Below are 14,040 nucleotides of genomic sequence, written 5' to 3'. Positions count from 1 at the left end.
GGTTGTTTTTCTCGTCGGAAAATACTTGGGAAGAAAGGTACATTAAATAACATGCCTGCGATGAGCTTCTGAGATATATGGCCTTCCACCTCGTGAAGAAATATGGATGTTCTAAAGTGGTGAGATCACATCCCACGCATTTAGATGTGGCCCCAGATTGGATATCAGCCGTCGAGCTTTCAAGAGAACGGGATCTACCGTGATATTTATTTCAATCGATGCTGCTGGTAAGAAATTGTAATTTTCCTTAGTTGCATCTTTCAGATTTCATTCGAAACTGTGTTTGCCATCTAATCGACTTAAATTAAATGGTCGGAAGCCGTAAATTTCTGATCCATTCATTACATGTGCCCCGAAATAACTGCAATATGATGATATGGTCAGCTTGTACTGGACGTTGCGTGTTGCCGACGAAGATAACGGGTTACCGGGCCAAAGTTCGCGGGTCGAACTGCACCCGAATCCGCTGTTCGAGATGAATGAATACGACGTGAAAGGCAACCGATTATTTCGAGAAAAAAAATATTACTTAATGTAACGGGTTACCGCGCCAGCATCCGGTCTCGGGCGGGGTCGAGCTCAACCCGCATCCGCTGATCGCGATAAATGTATGCACGGTCAAGTCAAAATGCAAGAATAAGATCTCGCTCGGCTCCTCACCTCGGCCGCTGCTGCCCTAATCGCAAAGGCAGAAAAGAGAGAGAGAGAGGAACCATACGAGCGAAGACGAATACGAGAATTGACCGAACGGTGATTGTTGATTCTTGTATGGTTTTTCCTACTTTTGTTTCTGTTCCTGAAATTTCGAGACATATGAAAAAGGATTTCCGATTGTTCATTCGATCGCTTCCGTTTTCGTGGCAATTTCTTTGGTGTTTACTGTTGTGTGATTTTCCTTGGATGCTTCCTGTTGTCTGGATCGCGATCAGACCCACATCTTTCTCGAATACTCGGATCGGATGGCGAAATTGTGAGGAATAACCGAACACTTTTTTAGGAGTTTCTCCAATCTCGTAAACAGTGGGCGTGGTGCTGAATTTGAAGGTGCTGTTATTGCTTTGTTCCATTTACTCATAATTCGCACTGATAAAGTTCGTGCTCTTCGTGAGGCTTTCTACCGTCAGAATCTTCCAAATGTGACCAACTTGCTTGCCACAGTTCTGGTCTTCCTCATAGTTATCTATTTCCAAGGTTTCCGTGTTGAGTTGCCCGTTAGGTCAAAGAATGCTCGTGGGCAACAAGGCTCCTACTCTATTAAGTTGTTTTACACCTCTAATATGCCCATCATTCTGCAGTCAGCGCTTGTCTCTAACTTGTACTTCAAATTATTTATGATTAGAGGAGCGATTAATCGAATTATTACTATTATTATATGTAAATATCATATTATAAGAATTACGCTTAGAGGAGTGATTAATTGATTCATTATTATTATATGTAAATATTATATTATAAGTATTAATTGAATCATTATTATTATATGTAAATATTATATTATAAGTTCAAAGATATCAAAAGCTGATATTGATAACTCCTAGATTTACTTTAGTTATCGACGTTAGCATGCAAATTAATATTATCGATAATACAATTACTCATTTAGTGAATGAATTATCGTGGAACCGCGATGGAAATTATGATTAGAGGAGGGATTAATCGAACCATTATTATTATTCTATGTAAATATCATATTATAAGTTCAAAGATATCACATTGATAACTCCTAGTTATTAAGTTATTTATTTACTTTAATAAAAATATAATTATTAACTAAAGAACGTAAGGGAGTTATTTACTTTGTAAGGTCTTTTAAGATTATGGGACACCCGAGTCTCACGCTCCTACGGCTCAGATCCGTTCGACTGGTGAATCGGTTTACAGAGTGGGCTGTACGCGTTGGCCCGAGTTCACCGAGTCAACTCAATCCAAGCCTAGCGCAGAACACTAGAAGAAAAGAAACGAGACGGCAAACCGACTTATTCGCGCCTGTTTACGCAACCCTAGTCGCCTCCGATCTTTTCCCTGGTGTTGCTTCTGTCCACTTGCCGTCGGCAATCTCTCTCAAGTCGAGCCGCTAACCGTAGCTGCTGCTTTTGCTGCTGCGTCCGGTGATATCTCCTAGTTTGGTCGTGGTCGTCCGGCCGCCTTCCTTCCGGTACTTGATCCTCCCTCCTCTCTTCCTCCCTCCCTGATTGCCACTCTGACCTCCCTTCTTGTTCTTTTCCTCCTTTATCTTACACGACATTCAAGAAATGGTGGGTAGCGTCTCCTCCTTTCGACATTCTATCAATCGAAAAACCCGTGGAAGATCGTGTACGATGATTCAGGAAAAGAAATGCATCGTAACAAAGGTTAGGCAATTTCAACTATCATTGAATTGAATGATTATTGTGCAACCTTTTCTCTCATGCTATTTTATAGTTTCTAGTATAATGTCATGTCCTCCAATTTTGCCTTCTTGTTTTATTTGACACTTAATGATAAGTTATTGCAGGATTTAGAATTGCTTTTGATTTATCCCAACACCAAGTGAGACAACTAGAAATACTTCAATAAGATAAATTTATATGTTTTTACACACGTAAATATAAAAATTATGTGTGTAAACTTGCCTTTTAAAAAAATGAAAAAGGAAATATTTTCTTTGGTTTGGGCCAAGAAATAGGTAATTGCTAACTGCACATTGAGCTTGGGCTCGAGTTGGGTCAATGTTAATGGGCTGGGCTCAATTTGGAATCAATTTCGATATTAATAATAATGGTTCAATTTGGATTGTCACATATATATATATATATATATTTGTATTATTAATAATTAAGCTTGATTGGAAATCCTAACCCCCTCACATCGACATAACATGTCCCTCTCATCTTACCTTTTCTTTGTTCTTTGAAATGGTCTATAAATTTGACCATCCCATCCTTGTCACCTACCGTTTTCTTAGACTACCTTGTACGCTATGGCTGTTGCCCCCCCCCCTCTCCTGTAGATGGGACTGCCACAAATGACATTGTGTTGATAAGCAACTCCAAACAGACGAAGTCTAAGGACAGCTGCCAGCAATCCATGGGAGAAGCCATCACTGAACAGAGATGGATTATTGATCCATCCTGATTCCTTTCGAGACTATTCCATTTCCGCAAGCAGCTCCATCCCGTTGACTTTGACTCCGTTCCGGTAGTAGATTCTCGTGCGGTCGCTCGTCATATTTATATGCTATTTTCCGTCCGATAAAACGTGTAAGAGACGTGCGTAGAATCTTTGGACATTAAACAAGGACTATGGAATATCTTTATTATTATTATTTTATTATCAACCCGGAATTTAGTAAGGAATATTTCGAGTTGGACATTCTGACTTTGGTTTTTGTCTTCCGATGGCTTAACTCGGACGAAAGCTCCTCTTTCCTACTTTTCTCTCCACTTGTGATGCCGAAGACGACTCATTTGATACTAAGTCGGTAAATATTAGATATTAAAAATATAATTGGTCTGGATCCGCTTGCCGCTGGACACTTCAGGATCCGACCCGACAAACACAATTACCATCAACGGCGGGCCCAGTTTTACCCAACAGGGCAAGCAAAGTCAACATTCCGCACAAGCAGGGAGGCGGTCAGCGAAGCGACCAAAGCAGTCAACACGCGGCGGGCCCCGCCTGACGCCCTGGAAAGCCTTCTTTAACTGCTCTCATCCTACCTAAAGCATCAGAATTGGAGAGGGATTCCGACGTGACCGACGACATCAATTTGCATTCTGTTTTCCTTGGGACACACACCATCTTCCTCAAAATGCCATTTTTGTATAATAATTTGCATTCTTATATGATGTAGTCATTGTTTTCGATCCCTACCAATGCATACGAAATATATCATGATATATTTCTGATTTGACCTTCAAAAACAGTACATGCATCATATTTTGTATAAATAAATCGAATGAGACATTTGATATAGATATTTCATGCCATCGAATTTTTCCAAATTTAATTAATTAAGACTCCGATGTCAAATGTAAAAATCACGAAACCTAAATGAAACAAATCCTCTTTTCAGACAAACATGACAAAACACACGAAAAAGAAATCAGATAGAACCCATTACATCCGCACGATTGATGGTGAAAATTGATTGAATCACGATCGAAGTGTGATTCTGGATGATCTTTTCCTCCGCAGTCGTCGAGAAAACACGATTGGCATGGCGATGATTTCAACTTGTCGGATACGTATTGATTTGACCGCAACAAACCGAAACGATTTGAGTAAATGAGTTGGACCAAACGGAGTTAGGGCGGGGGGGCGATTAATTAACTGCCCTCCTCGGGTTGGATCGGGCCCCACCTGCAGCTCACCAATGTCACTCTCTCACCTACTCGACCCCAACCCAACCCGACCCCTCCCCCTGCTTTTGCTTCCCAGGAGTCTCCTCGATCCCTCCTCCTCCTCCTCCTCTCCCCTCCCATCCTTATTAATCCCCAACATCGGGTCGGACGATAAGAAGAATCCTCCTCCTTCGAACGCAGGCGACTCGGAGCAGCTCCTCCCCTCGCTCCCCGTCTCCCACCGGGGGTCAAACCTCCCTCGGTAGCCCATGTATAATTCAAAATAAGACCACTACTCTGTCGCTTCCTCCTTCCCCTTTTGTTTATTTTGCTTGTATGACCCTCTCTCTTGGATCTGTGGGGCTCGGCAGCTGAATGATGGAGGGCGAGAGGGAGGCGGTAGAGCGCCGGGCCCTGCGTTCGCTGGGGCTCGGCTTCGACCTCACCAGCGACTTCCGCCTCCGCTTCGCCAAGGGGTACCCCCGCGGCCGCCTCGTGCAGCTCGACGAGGTCCACACCCGGGACATCGTCTTCCCCGGGGGCCAGGTCGTCCGCGGCGTGTCCGAGGACGTCGGCTGCGACAAGGGCGATCGGATGCGGTACCGCTCCGACGTCCTCGAGTTCAATCAGGTGAATCTCGGCTTCTATTATTGATTGTTGCCTCGTTTGTGGATGGCACTTTTGTTGTGTTCGATCAAAGATTCGCCGCTTGTTGACTGGGGGGAGTTTCCCGACCACGATGATCGGATAATTGGCTAGTATGGCGCTAATTGTCTGTTAAGTTGTCCAGTATGACGCTTGTGGAGAGGGAATCCAGAAAACTAATTGGTCCTTCTCTAGTAGTAAGAATTAAGGGGATGGCAAATGTTCTTTCTCGATTCAGATGTTAGGAGATATAAAGCAATAATTTAGAGTGGATTATGTATTTGAATTTGTGGGGTTCTCCTCTGGTCTTTTGTTGAAGGAAGAAATGGGCGAACGTCTGTTCATATGCAGAAACCCCATAGCAAATTGTCAATAACAGAAGATGTCATTCATCAACCTCAGTTTTGGCCCCTTCTGCAACACAATTCATTCGATTGATATGGTCTCATCAACCTGGGGGCTACAAGCCTTGCCTCTAGGAGTGAAAGTGAGAGGGGCATGAAGGTGCTTTACCAATGATTAGAAACAAGATTTTAGAGAGGTTATTTTCCTGACAATCATGTAGGATAACTCACTCATGACAGATAGGACCTCATTATTTCTTTTACATGTACTTATGCTAGAATTAGGTCATTTTTCACCATTCCATATACATTTAAGATTTCTTTTTGTTTCACCATTACAGTTATTTGCTTGTTGACAAAGGTTCTAGTTGGAACTATAAACTTTTCTACTCAGGACTCCCTGCAGGTCTCATCCTATATAAGCTGGTTCTTATATTTGTTTTAGGTGACAAAAGCATGAAATTCCTGCTGTACATGCAGACTTAGTCTATTATTGAATAGGTTGTTGGTGATCCTGAAGATATAGAGGAAATAAACAACTTATGGATGGAATACATTTCCACAAAGTTAAAACCATCTTAATTTGAGGAGGTAGACAATGATTATGGAAGAAAATGTGGTTTCTTGTATTTCGAAAGCTTAGAGTACTTAAGATGGGGCCTCCATTGGTCCCAGCCCTACGAGGTCAAGGGGCACTACCGGAAAGCATATTGTTTATTTCGGCTAAAACATATTGAGAATTTAATTCTTGTTTACAAGATATTTTCAGTTTTAATTGTGTTTCATACGTCTAAACTAGTCGGAATATTGTTAAAAAAAGGCTTCAATTTTACTAGAATGTGCATATAGTTTTATTTTGTTTAGTTTTCCAATCTGAAGTGTTTTAGATGAGTTACTTACTTTGAGATTAATTGTAAGAAGGGGAATAGGTTGATAGTTTGGATAGATTTTGATGAATGATGATCCTTTTTGCTTTATTTTTAAACAGTTATCATGGACTAAGAAATGAGGTGTAGGGAAGGTAATCGGGATTTATCTTTGATGACTCGTGAGCCTACTGGCACTTGAACAAGCATGCTTCCCAGAGGTTGATAACTTGATATTACATTTACTTTGTTTGCCATTGATGACTTTGGTGGTGCAGGGATAAATGGTATGATTGTCAATCAAGTTAACTCATAGTCTGTCCAGACTGCAGCTTTTCTAATTGTTGGTCTACAAACGTCTGGCGATTTCAAGTCTAGCACATCCATGTGATGTTTAAAAATTAATGCTAATATTCAATTTAACAGCGAATTTACGTCTTGCATGGCTGTGTGGTCCAAGCAATCAGTAATTAGTGAGACTTTCTTTAAGAAGAGTTTTATCTTGCATAGGCTTTTCTTTGCGAAGATTATCCGTGTGCTTTTTAGTTCGGATAATTTACCGGTATTTTGTCCTTGTTAACTGGTTTGCAGATCACCTATGTCATTATAGTTATATGATCAATGAAGAATTGAAGCCATATGCAGTTAATTATGTAATTGTGGTAAAGTCAATTTGATTTCCTGGCCATGTCAAGTAAGCATCTAGAACATGCAGTTCTATTTACTTAATCCCAGGCCAGAAACAATGACATCTTCTTCTCTGGAAAGAAAAAGACGTCATACTTATGACTGTCAAATCATTGCTGGTTTTTTATGTTTCATGGTAGTTGATTGGGTTAAAACAATTTGAAATTCTGATATACTACATTCTTTCATGGTCCATAAATAAGCAGCTGCCCTAGTGTCTTTTCTTTCAAGTCATCTAAATGCCGCCTTTTTATTTTATCACTCTTCTGCTTGACTGTTGATAACCGATATCTTTTCCTTATGGCAGATGTCTGAGTTACTCAATCAGAAATCTTCGGTCCAAGGAAAAGTACCTTCCGGTTATTTTAATGCTCTTTTTAATTTAACTGGAGCATGGTTGGATGATGCCAAGGACACAAAATATCTTGCTTTTGATGGATACTTCATTTCCTTGTACAATTTTCACCTAAGAGCTTCTCCTTTGGTTCTTCTTGAAGAGGTTAAAAGAGCAGTTCCATCGAAGTGGGATCCCACGGCCCTCTGTCAGTAAGTGCTAAACTGTTGGCATCTGTATACAACTATATGGCTAGTTTATTCTTTATACTGTCATTTAGGTTTATCTGATTTTGTATAATCAATAAGTTGAAATTGGTTGGCATTTATTCTGGCTTTCTTTCAAGGAGCTGAAGAAACATTTACGTTTTAACATATTTATCGATTAGTTGTGGAAACTTAAGATATATCCCACTTAACTTGTTGACTAGCAGCATCATTGGTGAGTAAGTGTCGCACCAAATTTAACATAGGCTTCCTCATCACAACAATGTATTAGTGTGATGAATAACATAGAGAGAGACTTTTTCATGAAATAATGGAGTTTATTCTTTTCTTTCAGTTTCATTAGGACCTATGGAACACATATAATTGTAGAAATGGCTATAGGGGGTCAGGATGTAATCTGTGTTAGGCAAAGTCCTTCTTCAACAATTTCATCTGCTGAGTTAAAGGTTCATCTCGAAGATCTTGGAGATTATTTATTTTCTGATGGAAATAGTCTTTCTCCTCTACATCGGAAGACCAGAGAAGGCAAGAACAAGGTATGTTTACTTACTAGCTTATATCTATGAAATGGTGTATTTAATTAATGTTTCGTTTAGTGTAGGTGCCTGAAGTCTTCATGAGAATCTTGCAATCCAACAACTTGCAACTGTCTAGCTATTCAGAAACTTCAAGCAAGGAAGTAAGGCCTGTACACATTATCCTCTATTGCTACTTGACTTTTATGTTACTGAACCAGATATATTTATTTAATAAAAACAGGGACTCACAATCATTTGCTCAAAAAGAGGAGGTGATGCATGTGTGTTAAATCACTCTACTTGGTTACAAACAGTACAAAATAACCCTGATGCAATAATGTTCAAGTTTGTTCCCATCACATCTCTTCTAACTGGCGTTCCAGGCAGTGGATATCTCAGCCATGCTATGAATCTATATCTTCGCTGTAAGTTCACATACACAAAATTTGTTGCTAGAATCATCTGCTTGATAATTTATATTTAGGGTACAGATTTGTATTCTCTGCTGTAACTGTGGAACTAGTCTGGTTTAAGAATGCCAATCCAGCATACAGCGTATGACCTGCAAATCCAACATCACTATGTCATGCAGATTATAATTGCTTTAAACATACCCATGAAAAAGTATCATATTGTGCAGCTATTCCTCCTAATTCCATTATCATGGTCCCTTAAAATGTTAGCATCATGGTGTTTATTGGCTTTCACGGGTATATATATGCAATCTTGAAGTCTGAAATAACTCATGAAAAGGATGCATATGCAACGTTTTAAACTTTTCAAGGGAAATGTACACTGTCCAAAACTTTGCAGGGTAACCATGCATTTCACCAAAAACATTTAAAAATGAAAAAAAAAGAACCAATTCAATACTTTACTGTGGCATGCATGCTGTCAACCGTTTCACGGGTATATGTGCAATCTTGCATTAGTGCAATAAACCACAGATAGCTATATAGGCCCTTTGTGTACAATGCCTTTCAATCGTTTCTGTTTAACAGATAAACCTGATCCTGAAGATTTACAGTATTTCTTGGAATTTCAAGTCCCCAATCAGTGGGCACCGATGTTCAATGAACTAGCTCTGGGACCACAAAGAAGAAAAGTCTCCTACCCCCGGATGCAATTTAGATTTTTGGGACCAAAGCTACATGTTAACACTGATCAGGTACGACTACTGTGTTTATGTTTTACTTAACTTTTTCCATGTTCCATAATCTCATTCAGGTCTTGGTAACACACAAGATCTTTCATTGCTGTTTTTTGGGTAATTTTCCTGGTATGCTATCTTATAGTTATTGTATTTTGGGTATCTTTCCTAACCACTCTAGTGGGTCAATGCCATTTTTGTTATAGGGGGGTGCAAGTAACATTGGAACAATTTGTGAAGCCAAATAAATTCAATGCTTCATACAACAGCAACTTTGGAAAAGCAAACGAAGTTAAGGCCAACACCGAAAAGCTAGGTTTAAGGGTGCAACATTTTTTTGCATTATTACCAAGTGAATGCATCTAGTTATGAATATAACCAAGAGAAACAATAGTTTCATTTCCCTGTGGTGCCATTCATGGTTTCCAGATGCTTACCTTTTTCATACATTTCAAGTAGCGATGCCCTTGCCAGAATAGCAAACTGCCTAATTCTTCCTGGGTGTCTCATGTTATTCCTTTACCCAGTTAATTTGGTTGTAGGCTGCTCCAAGATATGCAGGTCTCGTGGAGCCATGGTTAGTTACAGTAACTGTTCTTGTTCTTTTGATTCATGAAATAGTGGATAGTGCTTGAATTCATCGTTATGATTAAGGAAACACATCAAAGCTTGCTGGGATTAGGAATTTATTTGCCTTTTATTCTTGATTTAATTCAAATGGAATTTAAATATTACAGATATATAAATCAATTTGTTCTTTCTAAAAGAACTGTTATATAAAATGAGAATAGGTGTAGGGTTTTATATCTAATGGATCCATACCATTCCCTTCTCGGACCGGTAAGGATCCATACCATTACCAAGAAGTGATGATAGCATATATCAAAAAGGAAAAAAACAAGAAAGACAACTAATGAATGCCAGGAAAATAGCTTAGGAATAGAAGAGTGTCTCTAACTCCCCCTCCATTATTTTGACATCCTTGGATTTCAAAAGGAGATCTTAGCTTGCAACTTTATTGCATCAGAATTGAGCCACCCATCGACTTACCAAGCCAGGCAGTTCTTTTCTGTGACAGTTTTCTTGGTTCATTTCAGTTTTGATGCCAAACATGGTATATGACAGATCAATGAGGAGCAGTGTGCCCCCAGTGAACAAGCAATTTGCTTCCTGGACCTTGCTCCGACCCATATGTATTGCTTGTATTGATAATTACTGAATATTATAGTCTTGCATAGTGCTGGCAAGCCAAATTATTTTTGTCAATTATTGAGTGATAACTTGATCTGATCGACCCATCAATTCTTTGATTTACGGACTGTAAGGCCTGTTCAACCATTTTAGTACAGATGCTGGTGGCAACATGTGGATGCAAGTTAAGTGGCATCTCTGCAATTGGCACTTAGTCATAGACTCATTAATCTGATACGTTTTGTTATTTGGAAGGCCATATTGAACAGCAATTTTGTTGGTTGTCCTGGTTTTCTTCCCTTGATGTTCTGCATGGAAAATAGCCACTATAATTCAAGTGGTCAGAGATGCCTACACATGGGGGCAACTGGTGTTATTGAAGGTGCATTAGGTGCACTAAGGCATGAAGCAAGGTGAGGCAGAAGTTTTGAGGCTTGCCATAGCTGATGCAAGAACCTTAACAAAGGCATGCCTATGGGTTGAATCCTTGTGAGTCTCGATTGAATGAAGAGGCACCGGAAAGTTACATATTATTTTTTCGTACTTCTTTTCTTATTCTCTTATTCAACCATTGGATGGGTTAATCAAATGTGGGGTTACTTTAGGAAAAAAAAAGGAATAACAAGGTACCCTTGTGAGACATTTCGGCAAGTGAACAGGCTAATGTGTGGCTTGGGCTCCGTTTAAAATGAGACTTCTTTTCTCCTTTCCTTGGTGCTTCAGAGCTGGCAGTTGTTTTTGCTTTGTTTTTCTATTTCATAGCTATTGTTTATGCAAATATAGTGGTAAATTTGTTTGCTGATAATTAATTTTTTTGTGAACTGTACTGTTGCCTCTAATTTAACAGTGTAATTGCTTTATTAATTGAACTGATAAGCTAACATATTATCAGTACTTTAGTTACCTGACATTTATATAATATGCATTTCTTGATCGACCATTTTTTCCAGTTTTATGATTCATTTATAAATTTTCATGAACCATGATAATGCTTAATCTCCAGTAGTTAGTGGCACCTCAATAGTTCTTAAGCCTTTCACAACAGTGCAGTGTACTGTCCACCCGGCTACCCAGTGATAAATGACTTTCGTGTTTAAAACAATATCCATCTTTACATGGAATACAGTATTGAAATAATATGTACCATATAATTTTGATCTGTCAGAACATAATTTAATGGTAATTAAAGAATGTTGCAAAAAACAAACTATCATTTATACTTGCTATTCTTTTATGCAAGTATCCTGCCTCAGTGTATCTATTTGCAGTCTTTCTTCTGGCCTCTGAGCTGACACATAAGAGCATAAAAAATTGCTAGTTGCTCTCATTTTCTGCAGCTAGAAAACACAATTGAATTCATAAATTCCATGTTTGTTTGGAATTTGAAGGCACCCAAGAACTTTCTGTTTTAATTTTACTTTTTCGTTTATTGTTGTTCCCATGGTTTCAGGTCTTGAGCAGTCAGAAGCCTGTGATTGGCCTGCGGTTGTACTTGGAGGGACCGAGGTGCAATCGGTTAGCCATACATGTGCAACACCTTTCAAGTCTCCCCAGCATGTTCAGGAACTCTAGTTCATCCGAAATGTCAGCGTGGCAAGGATCAGAAGACTCCGATGCAGGATACTTTGAACCTATCCAGTGGAAGAGATACTCAGCTGTATGCACATCAGTTGTGGAGCACAATCCTGAGTGGCTCCAGAGAGTATCTAATGGTGTGTTTGTGGTAACTGGTGCTCAGCTTGTCACCAAAGGGAATTGGCCGAAGAAAGTGCTTCATCTTCGTCTCCTCTTTACACACATTCCAAACTGCACAATCCGAAGGACCGAGTGGGCTGGTGCACCAGCCACTTCTCAGAAAGGAAGCTTCCTAACAAATTTAAGTACAACGTTTAGCACACCATTTACCCAGAGAGATGTGCCACCACCAGCGAAGAATGAGCCTGCACAGCTGAATTCAGGTGTGTATCCCGATGGTCCACCTGTGCCGGTTCAGTCAAGGAAGCTCTTAAAGTTTGTGGATATGGTCGAGGTGGTCCGTGGTCCACACAATGTGCCAGGACATTGGCTTGTGACAGCGGCTAAGATTGTCAAAGAAGGGGGAAAGATCGGATTGCATGTAAAGTTTGCTCTGTTGAATTATTCAGCTGAGGCTGGGTTGATCGACTAATGTCCATATAGGATTTCTCTCCTGTCCTGTAGATTTCGGAGTTCTGATTGCAGGATCAGGCTAATTTTGTGCATTATTTTTTTTATTTATTTTGGTTTAGTTATTACAACTGTACAGATGATAGTAATAATCTGCATGTAATTTTGACATATGGCTCGGATTTGGATCTTAATTTAGTATTTCGAAATTTCAAATCGTTATCTACGGGATAAGTATTTTTTTAAACTGAGCTGAGAGCTAACTTTGATGTTTTGAAATGTTTTAACGGCTTTCAAGAGGAATAATGGATCAATATATTTCATTGTGTTCCTAAGTGACTCTGCTCTTCGGTCATCATCAATTCGGTGTCCTTCTAGGAGGGAGATGGTTGTGTCACTACAGCCACCATATTAATCTACAATTTAGCTGATTAGATCCGCCTATGTTCGCTGTGGCCATCGAGCACATCCATGGTGAAGTATCTTCCTACCATACTCTCGTTATTGTTGCCATCCTCAGCCTGCTCTCCGCCATTGAGTTTGCCATGGCGGAGGACAGCCTCTCCAAAATGACCGAGAAAGCCATGGTCGCATGCTTTCCATTCGTCACCGGAATGTCGCCAACTCTGTCGTCAGACAAGCAACGTCGCCAACTCTGTCGTCAGACAAGTACCCACCGGTTTTGTCTCAAGTGGACATCAAGCTTAAGCTCACCGAGCAACTCGCCAGATGCAAACTTGGCTTGCCCGGTAAATACAACTGAGCGTGATCTGTCTACTAAAGATTTAAGATGAACGTATAATGTTGAATGCTAATCGTATTTTTCTAGATGATTACTCAATCTATCGTCTGAATTAATGATATGTCTGTTTTTATCTTGACGAGTATGAACTATAATCTCTTTGTGGTTGGAGCTATGGCAGCTATAATATTTATGTACTTCATTTATTTGATAGGATATATGTAAGATTGGTTTTGTCTAATTATAAATTCAAATTAATATCTACAAGATATCTCCCTAATAGGATTTTATCAAATCTTAACTCCTCCAATAATTATATTATTATTGAGGTGAGAGAATACTTTAAGAAAAAATTAAAAATTAATAAATAAAGATTTAGATTTATTTAAGAACTCTCTCAAAACTATATTAGAACCACCCAAAAATCCTACACTATATCTTTTCATCATGTATAATAATATATCCTAATTTATTATTTTTTAATATTTTAATTTCTAATATTAATTCTAATCCTTAAACCATCTACTTATAAACTCCTAGAATATTTAAATAAATTAAGATTAGTTTATGCATATAAAATGAAACAATAAAAAATTGTGCACATAAAAGGCTTCATAAAAAAAATATAATTTTATTTTTTAGCATGAATAATAATCATATATTAAAAAAAATATGCTACAAGAAGTTATATAAAAATTATTTTATACTATATGATTACCAGTCTTGCTAAAAAAAATCATTGCATGTGATTCCATTAATCTATCTTAATTAACTCTTTTAGTTAATTTACTGTTATGCAATAATATTATTTTAACTATCATTAAATATTTATTTAGATCTATACCTTTATGCTTATCACTAAATATACC

At 38.8% G+C, this 14,040-nt stretch overlaps 1 protein-coding gene across 2 annotated transcripts; it reads left to right on the top strand.

Moving 5' to 3' along the window:
• The first annotated feature begins 4,415 nt into the window (after positions 1-4,415).
• Positions 4,416-12,651, top strand: LOC135676173 (MACPF domain-containing protein At4g24290-like). Of its 2 annotated transcripts, none has more exons than XM_065187054.1 (8): positions 4,416-4,584; positions 4,694-4,952; positions 7,172-7,410; positions 7,760-7,961; positions 8,027-8,104; positions 8,185-8,368; positions 8,945-9,111; positions 11,735-12,651. In XM_065187054.1, the coding sequence occupies exons 2-8, from the start codon at positions 4,698-4,700 to the stop codon at positions 12,449-12,451; spliced, it is 1,842 nt and encodes a 613-aa protein (XP_065043126.1). In that variant the 5' UTR covers positions 4,416-4,584; positions 4,694-4,697; the 3' UTR covers positions 12,452-12,651. The 2 variants fall into 2 exon arrangements, with proteins under 2 accessions (XP_065043126.1, XP_065043125.1); XM_065187053.1 differs by having other exon boundaries at positions 4,416-4,593.
• The last annotated feature ends 1,389 nt before the right edge of the window (positions 12,652-14,040 follow it).

This window comes from Musa acuminata, chromosome BXJ1-6 (genome assembly GCF_036884655.1).
Source record: "Musa acuminata AAA Group cultivar baxijiao chromosome BXJ1-6, Cavendish_Baxijiao_AAA, whole genome shotgun sequence".
Classification (NCBI taxonomy): Eukaryota; Viridiplantae; Streptophyta; class Magnoliopsida; order Zingiberales; family Musaceae; genus Musa; species Musa acuminata.
This window is presented reverse-complemented; position numbering and strand designations above follow the sequence as displayed.